We start from the raw sequence: 19,367 nt of genomic DNA, 5'->3' as shown, positions 1-19,367 counted from the left end.
TTACATTCTGTCTGGGTAGCCTCCATCCTAATAGTACGAACACCGATTTCTCAAACTTCCAGTAATCCCTCCCCCCTTTCACCTTTCCTATTCCCCTCTGTCACCTTACCTCCTCACCTGCCCATTACCTCCCTCTGGTGCTTCTCCCCCTTCCCTGTCTTCCATGGTCTTCTGTCCTCCCCTATCAGATTCCCCCACCTGCAGCCCTTGCCCTCTTTCACCAATCAACTTCACCCCTCTCCTTCTCCCAGTTTCATCTACCACCTACTACCTTGTACCTCTTTCTCCTCTACCTCCAGCTTCTTGCTCGGACTTCTCATCTTTTCTCCCCCAGTCCTGATGAAGGGTCTCAGCCTGAAACCTCGACTGTTTACTCTTTTCCACAGATGCTGCCTGGCCCGCTGAGTTCCTCCAGCATGCCGCTTGTGTTGTTCAGTGAATGTCAGTCCAGCAGGATGCTGTCACAATATCTGAACTTTGTAAGCTGAGTATCCAAACAAGAGGCATGCAGTGCACATCTGTACTATCTATTGAACTTACTAAGTTTACAAGGGCCAACTCATGTAACCACAGTCTCTCAGGAGAAGTTGGCGGCGCGAGGGCAGCACGTGTGGCCTCTCCGATGATGAATATCTGTTATCTGACAAGTAGGGGACCATGCACAATTCTGATATGCCCACTTCGCTGCCGCTGCTACTGTGTGGTAACCAGAATCTCCGGAGCAGAAAGCCCTGAAATCCTCGGCTTTGCGTGTTTCAGCGGCCGGGGCGAGGTCGAAGGCGCTCGGCAGAGGATGGCGCTCGGGAGGCTGTATTGGAGGGCTGGTCGGAGGCTCGAAGCTTTCAGACGGATGGACTCGGTGTTGGCTGTGGTCCGCTGCTTCCAAGTCATTGGCAAGTTGACGGTGCCTGGAGGTTTATAGCAGGGAGTTTCTCCCTTTTGCTGCCTGCTATCAGGGACTCGGGAGTCGATTGACTCGGGACTTTGAGACTTTTTTACCGTGCCCATGGTTTGTTCTTCATCAAATTATGGTATTGCTTTGCACTGCTGTAACTATATGTTATAATGATGTGGTTCTGTCAGTGTTAGTCTTTGGTTTGTCCTGTTTTCTGTGATATCACTCCGGAGAAACATTGTATCATTTCTTAATGTATGTATGCATTTCTAAATGATAATAAAAGAGGTCTGACTGTTCTGATAATCTAATAAACTGGCCAAGACACAACTATCAAAACTCTCAATGAAATATTCTAACGTAGGGCATATACAACCATAATGAATTCTGGGACAAACTTGACACTATATTTTCTTTTCCTTTGATTTTTTTGTTGCCAAAATCAGGAGGAAGCACCTGAAAACTCCACAGGTAAATTCAGGAAAGGGAAAACAGGTAGAGAAAAAAACCTCAATTTTTTAAGAGACTTTAGCATTCCAAGTTCCAGTAGAACCTAAGAGATTTCCTGTTCCTCTCTACTGAATCTCAGGGTAGTAAGCGAAGAACAAGGAAGTCTCTTGGGCATCTTTGCAGTCCATGAGATTTAAATAACAGATGGAAATTGTACAGTACATGCACCCTCTCCATCCATCTTCCATTGATTCAAAATATATCAGTCAGCAGAAACAAGTGCTGTGCTTACAATTTTATGTGCTCTGCAAGCTTCAAAATACCTGGTGCAGTTTTACCAAGACAGGTTGTGCCTGCGCAGAAGCAGCGTGGGCCTCTTTGTGAGCATCCCCATGAGGTTCTCCTGGACTGCTCATGGGATCCTTCAAAACAGGAAAACTCTCGGCAAATGAGTACTTGCAACCCTAATGGAACCTTGTCCATTAGTCTGTTCCCTTAACCCAAGTAGGCAGTGCACGTCAGTTCAATTCTACTGCAATTCCTAGTGACTAATAAAACTCCTTCTGCTTTGAATCATAGTGTGCACCAGACAGAGGGTTCATTCAGAAATATCCATTTTATACTTGTGCTCCACCCAGAATATAGATGTTATTATAGCATGACAGCAATGTTCATGAGATACAGAGTACTCGACTGGCTGTACCTTGTCCCATGGGGTGTTTCATCTGTCCCTATAAACCTAAATTACCAGATGTAAATTGGATAGAAATACAGTCGACCAGGACTGACGTGGCTGCACAGCTGTACTTATTACTGAGCCTGGCTGATTTTACAATTCATTTGTCTGACCTGGACCATGATACAAGTCAAAGAAGCTGTATTTGTGTTAAATTGGGAAGGAAATGAAGGGAACTCACTGCTCTCACACACACATCCATGTCAACAGACCTGAAGTGGAGAACACCAGGCAGAACTTCTGAGAAAATTCATCCATCTCCATCAATTTTACAAAAGTAAATCTGAATGTTGCAAAGTGCCACTTGGAAATAGCAAAACACTTAAATAGTTCAATTGTATGTAGATGGAAGTCTAATTACATTTTCTTCCCATAGATGATTGGTACGTAAGTGGCTTGAAAGCTCCCAGTATTGATCGAAATGTTTCTCAGACGTGACGTTCTGCTTTACTCCATAGCTGTGAGTGATCACCATGACATGTCTATTGAAGACATGGGAGCAGAATTAGGCCATTCAGCCCATCAAGTCTGCTCTGCTAACTAGCTCATACTTTTGATCTAACATTTTAGAGATTATGCACAGTAAAACACACTAAAACTAGATGCTAGCTAAAAAATAAAGTGAAGATTGAAGTTTTACATTTTCATTTTTGCTTCACTTTGTGGGCATTTTCTTGGGTCATGATTAGGCATTTTCTTGGGTCATGATTATTATTTTCCAAAATTATGTATTTTTGGTTATGAGCTTTAGATGTATAAAGCACAGCTACATTGAAACTGATAATGACTATAACAGGTACACAAAGCTATATCAAACATGTAAATTGCCTGTCGCCTAGCTGGGTGACAATCAAAGGAAAGTTGATAGGCAAGGGATAGAAAATAGGGGAAAGGGGTTAATGGAACACACATCAAAGTTGCTGGTAAATGCAGCAGGCCAGGCAGCATCTGTAGGAAGAGGTGCAGTCGACGTTTCAGGCCGAGACCCTTCGTCAGGACTAACTGAAGGAAAAGTGAGTAAGAGATTTGAGAGGGGGAGGGGGAGATCCAAAATTATAGGAGAAGACAGGAGGGGGAGGGATAGAGCCAAGAGCTGGACTGGCGATAGGCAAAAGGGGATATGAGAGGATCATGGGACAGGAGGTCTGGGAAGAAAGACGGCGGGGGGGGGGACCCAGAGGATGGGCAGGAGGTATATTCAGAGGGACAGAGGGAGAAAAAGGAGAGTGAGAGAAAGAATGTGTGCATAAAAATAAGTAACAGATGGGGTACGAGGGGGAGTTGGGGCCTTAGCGGAAGTTAGAGAAGTCGATGTTCATGCCATCAGGTTGGAGGCTACCCAGACGGAATATAAGGTGTTGTTCCTCCAACCTGAGTGTGGCTTCATCTGACATGTCTATCCACGGCCTCCTCTACTGTAAAGATGAAGCCACACTCAGGTTGGAGGAACAACACCTTATATTCCGTCTGGGTAGCCTCCCATCTGATGGCATGAACATCGACTTCTCTAACTTCCGCTAAGGCCCCACCTTCCCCTCGTACCCCATCTGTTACTTATTTTTATGCACACATTCTTTCTCTCACTCTCCTTTTTCTCCCTCTGTCCCTCTGAATATACCTCTTGCCCATCCTCTGGGTCCCCCCCCCCCGCTTGTCCTGTCCCATGATCCTCTCGTATTCCCTTTTGCCTATCACCTGTCCAGCTCTTGGCTCCATCCCTCCCCCTCCTGTCTTCTCCTATCATTTTGGATCTCCCCCTCCCCCTCTCAAATCTCTTACTAACTCTTCCTTCAGTTAATCCTGACGAAGGGTCTCGGCCTGAAACGTCGACTGTACCTCTTCCTAGAGATGCTGCCTGGCCTGCTGCGTTCACCAGCAACTTTTATGTGTGTTGCTTGAATTTCCAGCATCTGCAGAATTCCTGTTGTTTGCGTTTAAAAAGGGGTTAATGGGACCACTTTGAGGTAAAAGTATAGACTCAGTAAACTGAATGCCTGCTTCTAGGTCAAAAGATATAAGAAACAATAATATGTAATTAAGCTGAACTGTCTGCTGTTTGCCCCTCTCTGGGCTATCTAATCAGACTTATATTGAAGTAGTTGGCCCAATTGTTATTATGGAGGATTCCTAGCTTATGAGTGACCTCAGCTATGATATTTTGGCCTTTGTAAATTCACCTACCCATTTTTGAAGCATTTTTCAATGACATTCTCATTCTCTCTCACATGCCAATCCAATTCACTCTCAGCTCTTTTCCATGCGCATTTCAAAGGACACAAAGGACTCAAAGTACATTTATTATCAAAGTACAGTACGTATGCAGTATACAACCCTGAGTGATTCGTCTTCCCCACAGAGAGCCATGAAGCAAAGAAACACCGTGGAACCTGTTCAAAGATAAACATCACCCTCCCATGCACAGAAAACAAATCTCGCAAACAGCAAGAAGAAAAAACAAGCAAAAACACAGAATTTAAAAAACAAAATCAAAACTGTTCATTTCCAGTTCAGATCAGTGCTTATTATCTGCAGGCTACCCCAATCCAATGTCACCCAGAATAGTAAAATAGCACCAGAAAAGGAGCAATCAGTTCAATCCACAAACTGCAGGCCCAGAGCTTCGTTCCCATCCGCCGACAGCATCAAGGGAAACAGACAGACCACTCAATCACAGGGTCTTCCTTCGGGATCAGTGAGTGAGAGGGAGAGAAGGACTATCACAAACAGACATCTTCCTCCGGCAGCAACGAGAGGCTGGTAGACAGCACTGAACACTTGCTCACTTCCGGCACCTGTCTTGATGTTTTTAAACTTCCTCAACATTTTAATTGGCCAGATCAGCAAGAAATCATGGGTTCACGTCCCATCTCTCAGCTTCTTGACCCCAAGGTCACTCACCCCGTAGAACCTTCTCAGAGACAACAAAGCACCAGATCATTCAATCAGCCCTAAAGCACGCCATCAAACTGTAGATCATAGACTCCAAAGGAACCAGATCCACTTTGAGAAGAAAAAGAAGACATAAAAGAAGTGAAAGAAACAATTTTATGGACCATCTGGAGAATGTTGCCTGTTCTAGTGTTGTTCACTGATGTACCAATAACCAATTAATCTATCACTGTATCCTTGTGATTCGGGAGAAAATGATAGCAGCTAATGGAACTTATGTGGTCATGGAGAGAATGTACAAACACCAGAGACAGCACCTACGAATAGGACTGAACTCAGTTCCGTGGAGTTACGAGGCAGCAGTACCAAATGTAAATGACAATCCTTTGCAAGGCCAATTATCAATAGGAAATTAGTATTTGGCCTTACCAATGCAACAGTGTCATTCAGCTGGAGGCCACAAAGTTCTTGACAGTTGAACTGGGGTTTGCTATTGTCAAAAATGTCTGGAATACTTGAACTTGCTTCACACAGGTTATCATGCACTCATAAAGTAGGCCGCATACCTAACTTAAAGCCAAATATACTTTTATGTAACTTTCAATGTCTCTGGAATTTAATGCAGTGAAAATATTTGTGGAAAAATTAATTGGACAAGGAGGATGATGAAACAGGGTCCCTTGAACTCATGAAATAAAAGAGAAAAGTCAAAGCTAATAATGTTGAGGTAAAATGGAATCAATTCTAGTTTGTTTAGAAGACACAAGAGATTATTGCTGCCTCAGACGGTAATAAATCAAAACGCAGATAAAGGACATCATGTCTCAATAATGAGAGAGTTTTAATAGAAATGGAGAAAGGGAACAAAATATGCTGGAATGTAATTTTAAAGCAAAATTAGAAATGCATGGATACATATATGTACATTGAGAATGAGATGAACAAATTGTTCATTAGATGTTAAAAAATGTGGAAAAAAATTTCCAGCTGCAGCATTTCCAGTAATTGATCCAATAATCAGATGCCAAAGCCAACATTTATAAATTTCCCCTTTTAGTAGAAACTACTAAGTGAGAACAAGCACCCTGGGCCAACAATCCACTAAAGAAGTTTAGCGGGTTAAAGAAATTTGGCATGTTTCTGTCAACTCTTACCAATTTTTATCAATACACCATAGAAAGCTTCCTATCTGATGCATAATAGCTTGGTATGGCAACTGCTCTGCATGTGACCACAGGAAGCTACAGACAGTTGTGGACACAGTTCAGCACATCACAGAAACCAGCTTCCTCCAATGGACTCAGTCTATACTTCCTGCTGCTCAGTAGACTAGCCAGCACAATCAAAAAGCCCACCCACTCCGAACACTGACTCTTCTCCCCTCTCCCATCGGCCAGAATTTACAAAACCTTGAAAGTATGTACCATCAGGCTCAAGGGTTGTATCTACCCAACTGATACAATTCTATTGAATGGTTCCCTAGTACAATAAGATGGACTCTTGACCTCACATTCTAACTTGTTAAGATCTTGCATCTCATTGTTTATCTGCATTGCACTTTCTCTGTGGCTGTCGCACTTTATTCTGCATTGTTATTTTTTTACATTATACTACCTCAATGCAATGATTTGATCATTCCACCGAGATGCAACACTGAGCATCATAGGAAGTCATTCCTGCCTGTGGCCATCAAACTTTACAACTCCTCCCTTGGAGGGTCAGACACCCTGAGCCAATAGGCTGGTTCTGGACTTATTTCCTGGCATAACTTACATATTATTATTTAATTATTTATGGTTTTATATTGCTATATTTATACTCTATTCTTGGTTGGTGGAACTGTAACGAAACCCAATTTCCCTCAGGATCAATAAAGTATGACTATGATCGGTTTGAACCAATATCATTCTACCTCCACACTAATCCTAACCCAGTTCCCCACCAATAATACCCATGATTTTTCCTGTAGATCTCACTGACTTTTGATCCAGAAATGCACAGTTCCTGTGCTACTAACCCTTTTCACATTTCCTCCACTTTCTCCCTTAACATGTTGGCTCATAACTGCTCCCTTGCCCACGCGTCCACCACAACATGCACATGTAAACCCGAAGTTTTAGCGCTCATGGACTATCTGACCACCAAGAGGATCATAGCGTGTTGCATATGGAGGAAATATGCAAGTAGTGGAGAAATAATGAGGGTCTGTACCATTTTGTTGAATGGTAACAGCTGTGGCTCAGTCAGAGCCTGTCGTGCCTCTGAACTGAAACGTATTAAGTTCCTGCCTCATTTCAGAGAGAAGAAAACAGAAGTCAGGCTGACACTGGGAGCAACATTAAAGGAGTACTGTGCTACATTCAAGATGCTACACAGAGGCCCTGTCTCCTTTTAGTAGGTACCTGCCCCCATTTGATGAGAACAGTTCTAAATAAAGGCAATTTGGCCCATGTTAACATCCTGTGATTTCACACCTTGTTAGACGAAGTGAGGTGGTGAGAGACTGTGCTGGCAAATAGGGATTCTGGGGAGGGGACGATGCAGGTGAAAGGCGCCCTGAAGAGGATCACAAGTGTGGGGCAGGGAGTGGGTGAGAGCTTAATACTGATAGAAATTTAAAGACACAAACCCAGACCTAGCTTGATGCTTCCGACTCTTTGGCAGCCCCTTAACTAACACCAAAATTAATTCAACTTCTGGTTCGCACTGCCTTCAGCATTTTGAGTGCAAGCTAGAATTCTGTGCAAGTGACATCAGATAAGAATTATGCATTGTCTGGCATCACTGCGTAAGCCCACATGCCATCACTCACTGGATCGTCAAAAGCATAAACTACGTTTATCTGCCTGACCTTAAACAGGGAATTCAAAGCCAAAGGCTTGAGCCATGAATATTCCCAGTCCAGTAAAGATACCAGCTTTGTGTCCTTGAAGGAGTGAACCTAGAAGGTTATTATTAACTCTCTCCTTGCTCTTCTGATTTATATGAAGTCTGCCCACTGACTCTGAAAATTTTAAAATATTTTAAGGTGTAGCTTTTGTCATGAGGACACTTTTGCAAGAAATTAAATGAAAAGAAAATTGAAGCAAAAATATGCATTTGTTTCATACTTTCCTTCGTATTGAACTGTGCTACACCCTATTACCCCTGTGTACATCAATGCTCGTCAGGGCCATTTACTGCATATTTTCCTCTTAGATGTGTCCTCTAGAGTGCAACACTTCACACTTGTCCAAATTAAATTCCATTTTTGCAACTGACCTATATGCTGCAAAATTCTCTGACAAGCTTTGTCACTCTGCACATGTTGAGGTGAGTTTAACCCTATTTAACACCCACCCCCCCCCACCCAGTCAGCCGGTCCGCAAGAATACTGTCAATATTAAACCGGTCTGCAGTGCGAGGAAGGTTGGGGACCCCTGCCCTACTTGATGGTAACAGTGAGAAAAGGGCATGCCCTGGGTGCTGGAGGTCCTTTCTCAGACGCCGCTCCCTAAAGATGTTCTCGGTACTTTGTAGGCCCAAGATGGAGCTGACTAGACTTACAACCTTCTGTAGCTTCTTTAGGTCCTGTGCAGTAGCCCCTCCATACCAGACAGTGATGCAGCCTGTCAGAATGCTCTCCACAGTACAACTATAGAAGTTTTTGAGTGTATTTGTTGGCATGTCAAATCTCTTCAAACTCCTAATGAAGTATAGCCGCTGTCTTGCCTTTTTTTTTTACAACTACAGCAATATGTTGATGAACTCTTCATTGCCCCACAGGATTCCTCCCCCCAGCCCAACAACCTACTTGCAGTACCCTATTTTAATTCCTGCAGCACACAACTGTGTATACTTTCTTTCCTTCTTCCCTTGTCCCTGGATGATGTGAAACATTGTTAAAAAGTGGCCCACTCATGATGATCCCTCCTGACTCTAAACTCCTTCAGTCTCTGCATCTAACTGCCTTTGTGATGACCCTGCCGTTTTCACAAATCCACCCTCCCCGATCTCCATCATGGTATCCCGCAGGGCTTTTCCCAACCTCTCGACATTTCTAATCCCCTCTGCTCTGATTTTCTTCCACCCTTACGCAGGTGTTTGGAACATGCTGCCTCAGGTGGTAGTGGAAGCAGATATGACAGTGGTGTTCAACAGATATTCAGAAAGGCACTTGCATGGAGAGATAGGGACCATGTGCAGGCATTAAGTATTGGTTTAATTTGGCATCATGCTCTGGAAGCATCAGCAACGAAGGGCCTGTTCCTGTTCCTGTGCTGAATTATTTTATGTTCTATCTGTGGCCTTGAGCCATTGGACCTATTATGTTGGTGACATTTGTCCATCAGACTGAATCTTGGGCAAGGAACCTGCCAAAAATATCTGAAAGGTGACCTGTAGTTAATTTGATTTGGACATCAGGCTGCCAATACCTTTGCATTTTCAGTCTTCAGATCATCTCACCAATCTCTTTCACCTCCTTAGTAACATCTCAGCCCTGTGGGTCACTGGAATACATTCCTTAATAAGCAGAAGGGACTGAAATTTTAAGGGGGAATTGCACTCGGAGAAAGATGATCCAACTGAGTATTTCCTGATAACATACATTCCGAATAGCTCAAAATAATTCTGGCCTTTAAGATTCGATATTGCAAAGGTTGATGAGGATTTGTTGTGATCTGGTCAGGAAATATAACTGTGGCAAAATCAGCAGGGTTGTTCCAAAGATTGAGGCCGGGGAGCCTAGAATTAATAAGGATAAACTTTAGTGGATCAAATTGTCTATTGCACAAGAACCTTTCATATCTTTTTCTAGTCCACAAGTCCAGAATCATTTTAGCCATCTGAGGAAGAACACACAGCTTTCCTGGTGTGCAGTGCAAGTGGAGGCCCATTGGTGGGAGGTGGGAGCTGAGTCTGCTGGTCCACTGGGGAGGTTGAACCCCAGTCCTCAAGCCTGAGTCTGTGTCTGCTAAAAGCTGGAGCAGGAGGCCTATCCTGGTGTAAAATTGACTGTCTATCTGTGTGAGTAGGAGGGAGGAATGTAGCTTGATTTTGCTGTTGTTACTTGCTGCTTGTTGTGTTCTGTGTAATGTTCTGCCAAGCATTGTGGGTAAGCTATGTTGGCACCAGAATGTGTGGCGACACTTGTGGGCTGCCCCCAGCATATCCTTGGCTGTGTTGCTTGTTAACGCAATTTTCACTGTTTCGAAGTACACGTGACAAAGAAACCTGAATCTTGAAATTTTGAAGCTTTCCAGTTTCATTGTTTCCCTGGTCTCTGAATAAAGGCAAAAGGTAGTTATAACAGCATTAGGTAGCAGCTGCTACCATCTGGGAAATGGTACCGCAGCATAAAAGCCAGGACTAACAGGCTGTGGGACAGCTTCTTCCACCAGGTTATCAGACTGCTTAATTCATGCTGACACATCTGTATTTCTATGTTATATTGACTGTTCATATTTAATCATCTTGTTACTGTCCTATTGTACATACTATTTATTATAAATTACTATAAATTGCACATTGTAACGTAAAGATTTTTACTCATGTACATGAAGGATGTAAGTAATAAAGTCAGTTGAATTCAATTAGGGAATCGATTTGGAGTGGCTGTTTGTGGGCAAATCCACATCAGATACACGGCTGTCGTACAAAGACCAGCTATTCAGAATTCAGGACCAACAAGTTCCTGTGAGCAGGAAGAAGGATGATCAAGGTTCAGCAACCTTGGATGAGGAGATGTTGTAAATATAGTCAAAGAGGAAAAGGAAACATATGTAAAGTTTAGGAAGCTGAAATCAGACAGGACACTTGAATATGAAGGAAGCAGGGAAAAAAAAACTTAAATAACAGCGCTAAAAGTAGGCCATGAAATGTCTTCGGCGAGTAGCGTTAATGACAATTCCAAGACATCTTAAACATTCATTAGAAACAAGAGGGTAGCTGGGAAGACGATATGACCAGTTAAGCATAAAGAAGGAAATTTATACTTGGAGCCAGAGGAAGCAAGTGAGATACTAAATGAGTACTTTGCATTGATATTCATCAAGGGGGAAAGATGTGGGGGGGAGTGAGATTGGGGAGGAACATGTTGATATCAGGAAGGAGGAGGTTGTGATCTTTTGAAGAATTTCAAGGCTATAGAGTCCCCAGGGCCTGTGGGGATCTTATTTATTGAGAGGGGAAGTGGTGGAGGGTTGTTGTTCTGACTTGAGGTATGTGATCAGTGGTGTTCCGCAGGGATCAGTGCTGGGGCCTCGTTTGTTTTTAAGGTCTGGTTAGTAAGTCTGTATACCACGTGCATGTAATGAGAGCTGTACAACTCATCTCCTCCTACCTTAGGTCACAAACTTATCAATCACGCCTGCTGTGGACCACCTGGAGGTCCAAGACGCTCTCGTTATATGCATGGGCAGTTCAACTCTTTGAGTGATAATGCAGAAAATTTGAAGTTAATAACTCATCTTCTTCTACCTTAGGCCACAAACTTGTCAATAGCCCCTGCTGTAGACCACTTCTGGAGATCCAAGACGCCGACTTCTACAAAGAAGGATCCGTATGCTTCATGACCACTGGACTAAGCGTGTAAATGTAGGAGGGGACTATGTTGAAAAGTAAATGTGCTAGGTTTTCTAAAATTAACTCCTTCTATCTTAGGCCACAAACTTATCAATCTCCCCTCGTAGAGTAACATTCATAGTCATAGTCATACTTTATTGATCCCGGGGGGAAATTGGGTTTTGTTACAGTTGCACCATAAATAATAAATAGTAATAAAACCATAAATAGTTAAATAGTAATATGTAAATTATGCCAGTAAATTATGAAATAAGTCCAGGACCAGCCTATCGACTCAGGGTGTCTGACCCTCCAAGGGAGGAGTTGTAAAGTTTGATGGCCACAGGCAGGAATGACTTCCTATGACGCTCTGTGCTGCATCTCGGTGGAATGAGTCTCTGGCTGAATGTACTCCTGTGCCCACCCAGTACATTATGTAGTGGATGGGAGACATTGACCAAGATGGCATGCAACTTAGACAGCATCCTCTTTTCCGACACCACCGTGAGAAAGTCCAGTTCCATCCCCACAACATCACTGGCCTTACCAATGAGTTTGTTGATTCTGTTGGTGTCTGCTACCCTCAACCTGCTGTCCCCAGCCTGCTGCCCCAGCACACAACGGCAAACATGACCGCACTGGCCACCACAGACTCATAGAACATCCTCAGCATCGTCCGGCAGATGTTAAAGGACCTCAGTCTCCTCAGGAAATAGAGACGGCTCTGACTCTTCTGGTAGACAGCCTCAGTGTTCTTAGACCAGTCCAGTTTATTGTCATTTCATATCCCCAGGTAATTGTAATCCTCCACCATGTCCACACTGACCCCCCGGATGGAAACAGGGGTCACCGGTACCTTAGCTCTCCTCAGGTCTACCACTAGCTCCTTAGCCTTTTTCACATTAAGCTGCAGATAATTCTACTCACACCATGTGACAAAGTTTCCTACCGTGGCCCTGTACTCAGCCTCATCTCCCTTGCTGATGCATCCAACTATGGCAGAGTTATCCGAAAACTTCTGAAGATGACAAGACTCTGTGCATTAGTTGAAGTCCGAGGTGTAAATAGTGAAGAGAAAGGGTGACAAGACAGTCCCCTGTGGAGCCCCAGTGCTGCTTATCACTCTGTCGGACACACAGTGTTGCAAGCACACGTACCGTGGTCTGCCAGTCAGGTAATCAAGAATCCATGACACTAGGAAAGCATCCACCTGCATTGCTGTCAGCTTCTCCGCCAGCAGAGCAGGGCGGATGGTGTTGAACGCACTGGAGAAGTCAAAAAACATGACCCTCACAGCGCTTGCTGGCTTGTCCAGGTGGGCGTAGACACAGTTTAGCAGGTAGACGATGGCATCCTCAACTCCTAGTCGGGGCTGGTAGGCAAACTGGAGGGGATCTACGTGTGGCCTGCCCATAGGCCGGAGCAGCTCCAGAACAAGCCTCTCCAGGGTCTTCATGATGTGGGAGGTCAATGCCACCGGTTTGTAGTCAATGAGGCCGCTGGGGCATGGCGTCTTCAGCACAGGGACGAGGCAGGACGTCTTCCACAGTACAGGAACCCTCCGGAGCCTCAGGCTCATGTTGAATACGTGGCGAAGTACTCCACATAGCTGAGGGGCACAGGCTTTGAGCACCCTGGTACTGACACCATCCAGTCCTGCAGCCTTGCTTCTCAGCTGTCTTCTCACCTGTTCAGCCGTGGAGCCCACCGTGGTGGCTTCGTGTGGGGGAGGGGTATAGTCATGAGAGCAGGTGGGGGACTGTGAGGAGGGGTAGGAGGGGAGAGTGGAATATGTGTTGGTTGGGGGCCGACAACAGATGGCTGGTGTGGGGGATGGGCAGGGGTCACAGTGTCAAATCTGTTAAAAAACAGGTTAAGTTCATTGGCCCCCTCCACACTGCCTTCAGCTCCTCTGTTGCTAGTTTGCCGAAACCCAGTGATGATCCTCATCCCCCTCCAGACCTCTCTCATGTTGTTCTGCTGGAGTTTCCACTCAAGCTTCCTCCTGTGCCTGTCTTTAGCCTCCCTGATCCAATCCTGGCTTCCAGGTCCCTCTGTATTGCCCTCAGCTCCTCCCTATTTCCATCTCTAAATGCCCTCTTTTTAGCATTCAGGATGTCCTTAATGTCCTTTGTCACCTATGGCTTTTTATTTGCATAACAAAGGACAGTTCTTGTCAGAACATTGCAGTCCACACAGAAGTTGATGTAATCAGTGATGCATTCTGTGAGCCGATCAATATCCTCTCCATGTGGCTCACAGAGTGCCTGCCAGTCTGTCACCTCAAAACAACCCTGGAGCGCCTCATAAGCCTCCCCCAACCATTTCCTCACTGTCCTCGAGGTTACAGGTTTACTCTTCACCAGAGGCACGTAGCAGGGTTTTAGATGCACCAGGTTGTGATCTGACCTTCCCAGTGGGGGGAGGGGAGAGGAGCTGTATGCATCCTTAACGTTAGCGTACATCAAATCCAGAGTCCTCTCCCCTCTGGTTGTACAGCTCACATACTGCGTGAAGTCAGACAGTGTTCCAGTCATGGTAACCTGGTTGAAGTCACCCGAGATGGTAATGAGGGCACTCAGGTGCTGGGTTTGTAATCTGGCTATGACGATGTAAATGATGTTACACGCCGATGTCGGGTTGGCAGAGGGAGGGATGTACACATCATCCACAACCAACACTGTCACTTATGATATTACTTTAGATGCCAGCACAAGAAGCTTGTTACAAAATGTCACATTCTAATCTCCAATCATCATTAGCTACCATGTGACAAATGGTAGGGAGAATGAGAAGTGAAGAGATTAAAACTGGAATATAACTGACACAGTTCAAGAAAACCATTGAACCGGATATTGAGCTAACTTAGCACATCAACTTCCTAGACCTGGGACTCAGCACTTCCCCCGCAACTGGGCCCATTACCTCCTGACCAATAGACCACAGTCCCAGGAAGGATAGACAGCAACTCATCTGCCATGATTATCCTCAACAATACCCTCTATCTCACTCCCAATGCACTCACAACTGTGAGGCCAGCTTCTGATCCAACTCCATCTACAAGTTTGCAGATGACACCATGGCAGTGTGCCGAATCTGAAAGAACAATGAGCTGGATGGAGTACAAGAAGGAGACAGGAAGCGTTACGACATGGTGCCATAGCCACAACCTTTCCCTCATTGTCAGAGCTGGTCATGGAGTGATGTACACGCTCCTGCCTACATCAGTGGTGATGAGATCATGATGGTCGAGAGCTTCAAGTTCCTAGCAGTAAACATTATGACTAGCTTGTCCTGGGCCAACCACATGGATGCTCTGGCCAAGAAAATGCAACAGTGTCGCTCCTTGCTCACGAGGCTGAAGAAACTCAGCAGGTCCCTTTTGACCCTCACCAATCTTTATCAATGTATCATTGATAATAAATGCATATAATACATAACACATTTAATAATAAATGAACTTTGACTTTGTAAACACCATATCTGGATGAGCCATGGCTTATTAGAGCAACTGCTGCACTGCCTGATGGTTGGGGACACACCTCAGCACATTACGAAAAACCTATCCGCACTTCATATTCTCACTTCTTCAGCACCTCCTCCCCCGCAAATCAGACCGAAGATACAAAACCCTGAAAGCACGTACCAGCACACTCGAGGGGAGTTTCTGTCCCACTGTTATAAGACTACTGAATAGTTTCCCAGTAAATAAAGAACGGATTCTCGATTCTTGCCCTCACAATCTACCTCATCATATCCTTGCACCCTAGTGTTTGTCTGCACTGCACTTTCTCAGCAACTATAACACTATATTCTGCATATTGCCTTTCCCTTGTACTGATGTGGTGAATTGATCTGTATGAACAGAGGTTTTTCACTGTACCTTGGCATATCTGACAATAATAAGCCAATTTACCAACTTTCATCAAACTTGGTATGGAAGTATCTCAAGCAAATTCATCAGATTAGGGTTCAAACCTGATATTCAGAAGATTCAGCGCACGCCTGACTTCAGGCTAACTCAGACATTACGCCTTCCTCCATTAAATGTCCTCATACCTTCAGCCTCTCAGAAACAATTAAATTGTTGCCATTTTGACTTGCAAGTAGAACTGTGAGAGCTCATGTTTCAGGAAATCTCATTGAAGAGCAGGTAAACTTTTCTGCTACCTATTTTTCTCTGATACTGACAGTAAACAAAATAAGTGACATTTTGGAGCAACGTTCAACCCTTGGAACAGTGGTGATATCATACCCCTCAATCCTGGACAATATTTCTTTGTACCGCAACTTGGTGTGGTTGGCAGCCATGGAGATACCAAATTAACATCATCAGGTACAAGTGGCCCAACGGGAGTTTAAGAATGAGAGCATTGAAATTCTGCCCTTCTGGCATTGTAGTAGAACAGCTCAGACAGTACAAAAGAACAGATCCATTTCAAACATTTCGAAAGCAATAAGGATCAGTAATATTCATTTCACAGGCCTTCCCTTACAAGTTACTAAAGCTGAATTTCTAACTCTCCATCACATGTGCATTTCTAACAAAGAGTCTCCAACTTGAAATGGTAATTATGTTTCTCTCCACTGCCTGACCTGCTGAATGTGTCCAACATTTTTTTAAATTACTGAACATGTGAAATTCTTCAAAAGTATTTTCTTTCTTCCCCACATAACCTGTGTCTCAAGAATACTTCCATAACAGCGCAAGAAAATTAGTTCCAAGTGTAGGCATAAGAAGCTGCTTGGTTCATGTCTTCTGTCTGCTTCAATAATACAATGACCAATAAGGCCCCAAACCTAGTTACTATGCAAGATTAACACCCTCAATGCTTTATATGCCTGAAACCATTTGTCAGACTGACAGAGTCCTGAGACAGCTCATCACCAGCTTCTGAAGCATTAAATAACCTACCCCCTCAGCAATTCACTGGGCCCCACCACCCTAACTGATCACTGTGCATTGAAAATATCCTTTCCTTCCTCCAGAGCCCCACACAAAGGAGCACAGCGCTAACTCCCTTTACTCAAAAGTCCAAGGTGATGGAAGTGGTAACAGGAATCCACCGCAACACACAAAATCCTGGAGGACCTCAGTAGGTCAGGCAGTATCTATAGAGGGAATAAACAGTTGACTTTTCAGGCCGAGACTCTTCATCAAGACCCTTCATCTCGGCCCAGAACATTGATGCTTGATCTGCTGAGTTCCTCCAGCATTTTGGGTGTTGCTCTGGATTTCCAGCATCTGCAGTACCTTACGTCTGTGAAGAGGAATCCACCCTTCTTATCCCCAGCCTTTGTTCCAGAAAGCTTAATGGAAATGCATCCCACACTACAAAAGGTAATTGTTACAGTCTTGCTTGAATCATAAGGAAATTAGTGTCTCAGTTTTACTCGGGGATATCGTCAATTACGTAGCTCTTTTGTAGTCCAGCATTAAATAACATGAAACTATTGAGAGAGAACCAGCCTCCAATGGCAGGAAGACCATGATGATCAGAGCTTCCTTGTGCAGCACGTTTTTTTTAAATTAAAGTGTCACATTAAATGTCTCCCTCTCATTTGGTTCAATATGTCTGAGAAACAAAATGGAGAATACACTTAACTCTGCACATATCTGTATGCATCTCAAGTTAGATAGAGGAAAAAAAAGATCCCTTACCTGTTGGCTCTCGGTTCCTTGCTTCCTTCAGATAATATAGCGCTTTGTCATAATCTCCAAGGTGGTAGTAGGCCACACCAGAGCGATACAGAGCCTTGAAATTATCTCCTTCCTTCTTCAGGACCTTGAGACAATATTCCTTCACCCGCTCATAATTCACTAGTTCCGCTTGTAGTAAGCAAGCTATTGAGGAAAATGAAGAGAGAATATGAGGAATAAATGATTAGAGATTTAACATAAATTGGAACACAAAAATGAGACGACATGAGATTTTGCTGCACTTGGGCTTTTTGTTGTCCTTGATACGCTTGGTGCCAGGTACAAACATCTTTCGTGATAAAAATGAACAGTTAGATGGTTGTGGCCTGCAACAATTGATGCCTGGTATTTGCTTGAACATATGTCAATGTTCATGAATGTTGCTATCCTGGTGTGGGACAGCATTTGTCCCTGTGGCGAGAAGGTTTACTCTCATAAGGAAAGCTTCATATGAACAGCTTTCAATGACAAAGTAGGAGCTTGAAATTCTATTGCCAGAAGGGTAAAAGCCTGTCACAATTTGACACAATTTGTAGAGACTGATAACCTGGCCATACTTTTCCCAGAAGTTATTGAGTCATACTGAGATACAGCATAGAAACAGGCCCTTCAGCTCACCAAGTTTGTGCTAGACATTAGCAACCCATTTACACTAATCCTACATTAATCCATTGTTTATTCTACACACACTCATTAACTCCCCCAAAATTCTTCCACTCACATACACATTAAGGGCAATTTACATAAGATCATAAGACATAGGAGCAGAATTATACCACTAGGCCCATCAAGTCTGGTCTGCCATTCCATCATGGCTGATTTATCACCCTTCTCAACTTCATTCTCCTGCCTTCTCCCCATAAACTTTTACACCCTGCCTAACCAAAGAACTTCCTGCTTTAAATATACTCAATGACCTGGCCTCCACAGTCGTCTGAGGCAATTAATTCCACAGATTCACAACCCTCTGGGTAAATGAATTCCTTCTCATCTCCGCTTTAAGTGGACATCTCTCAATTGTGAGCCTCTGTCCTCTGGACCTAGACTCCCCCGTTATAGAACATTCTCTCCACATCCACTGCGTCTCGGCCTTTCAATATTCAATAGGTTTCAATGAGATCCTCTCCCCCCCCCCCCCGATTCTTCTAAACCCCAATGAGTGCAGGCCCAGAGTTATCAAATGCTCCTCATATGTTAACCCTTTCATTGCTGGAATTATTCTCGTAAACTACCTCTGGACCCTCCCCAATACCAGCACATCTTTTCTTAGATAAGGAGCCCAAAACTACTCACAATACTCCGTGTGGTCTGACCAGTGCCTTATAAAGCCTCAGCATCACATCCTTGTTCTGATACTCGAGTCCTCTTTCAATGAATGCTATTATTGCATTTGCCTTCCTTGACACTGACTCAACCAGCAAGTTCACAAGGACTCCCAAGTTCTTTTGCACCTCTGATTTTTGAATTTTCTCCCCATTTAGAAAATATCTATCCCTTTATTCCTTCTACCAAAGTGCATGACCAGACACTTCCACACACTATATTCCATCTACCACTTCTTTGCCCATTCTCCAAATCTGTCCAAGTTATCTGCAGATCCTTGCTTCCTCAACACTACCTGCCCCTCCACTTATCTTTGTATCATCTGTGAACCTGCCCATAAAGCCATCAACTGCGTCATCCAAATCCTTGACTTACAGCATGAAAAAAGGCAGTCCCAATATCATACCCTGCAGCACACCACTTGGCACTGGTAGCCAACCAGATTAGGCCCTCTTTACTCCAACATTTTGTCTCTTGCCAGTCAGCCAATCTTCTAACCATGCTAGTATCTTTCCTGTAATACCATGTAATATCTTGTTAAGCAGCCTCATATATAGCACCTTGTTAGAGGCCTTCTGAAAATCCAAGTAAACAACATCCACTGATTCTCCTTTGTCTATCCTGCTTGTTATTTCCTCAAAGAATTCCAACAGATTTCCCCCTAAGGAAACCAATTTGACTTTGGCCTACTTTATCATGTGCTTCCAAGTACCCTGAAAATTCATTCTTAATAATGGACTCCAACATCTTCCCAGCCACTGAAGTCAGGCTGACTGGCCTATAATTTCTTTTCTTCTGCCTCTCTCTCTTTCTTCATAAAGAATGGTGTG

General features: G+C 44.0%; 1 protein-coding gene across 1 annotated transcript in view; it reads right to left on the bottom strand.

The window, feature by feature from the left end:
- The window catches only part of LOC134359022 (tetratricopeptide repeat protein 9A), a 118,182-nt gene that overhangs the window by 5,520 nt on the left and 93,295 nt on the right, over positions 1–19,367 (bottom strand). The window contains exon 2 of the mRNA XM_063071871.1: positions 17,176–17,358. Within this exon, the coding sequence (XP_062927941.1) occupies positions 17,176–17,358 (183 nt within the window). The remainder of the gene's footprint in view (positions 1–17,175; positions 17,359–19,367) is intronic.

This window comes from Mobula hypostoma, chromosome 1 (assembly GCF_963921235.1).
Source record: "Mobula hypostoma chromosome 1, sMobHyp1.1, whole genome shotgun sequence".
Taxonomy (NCBI): Eukaryota; Metazoa; Chordata; class Chondrichthyes; order Myliobatiformes; family Myliobatidae; genus Mobula; species Mobula hypostoma.
This window is presented reverse-complemented; position numbering and strand designations above follow the sequence as displayed.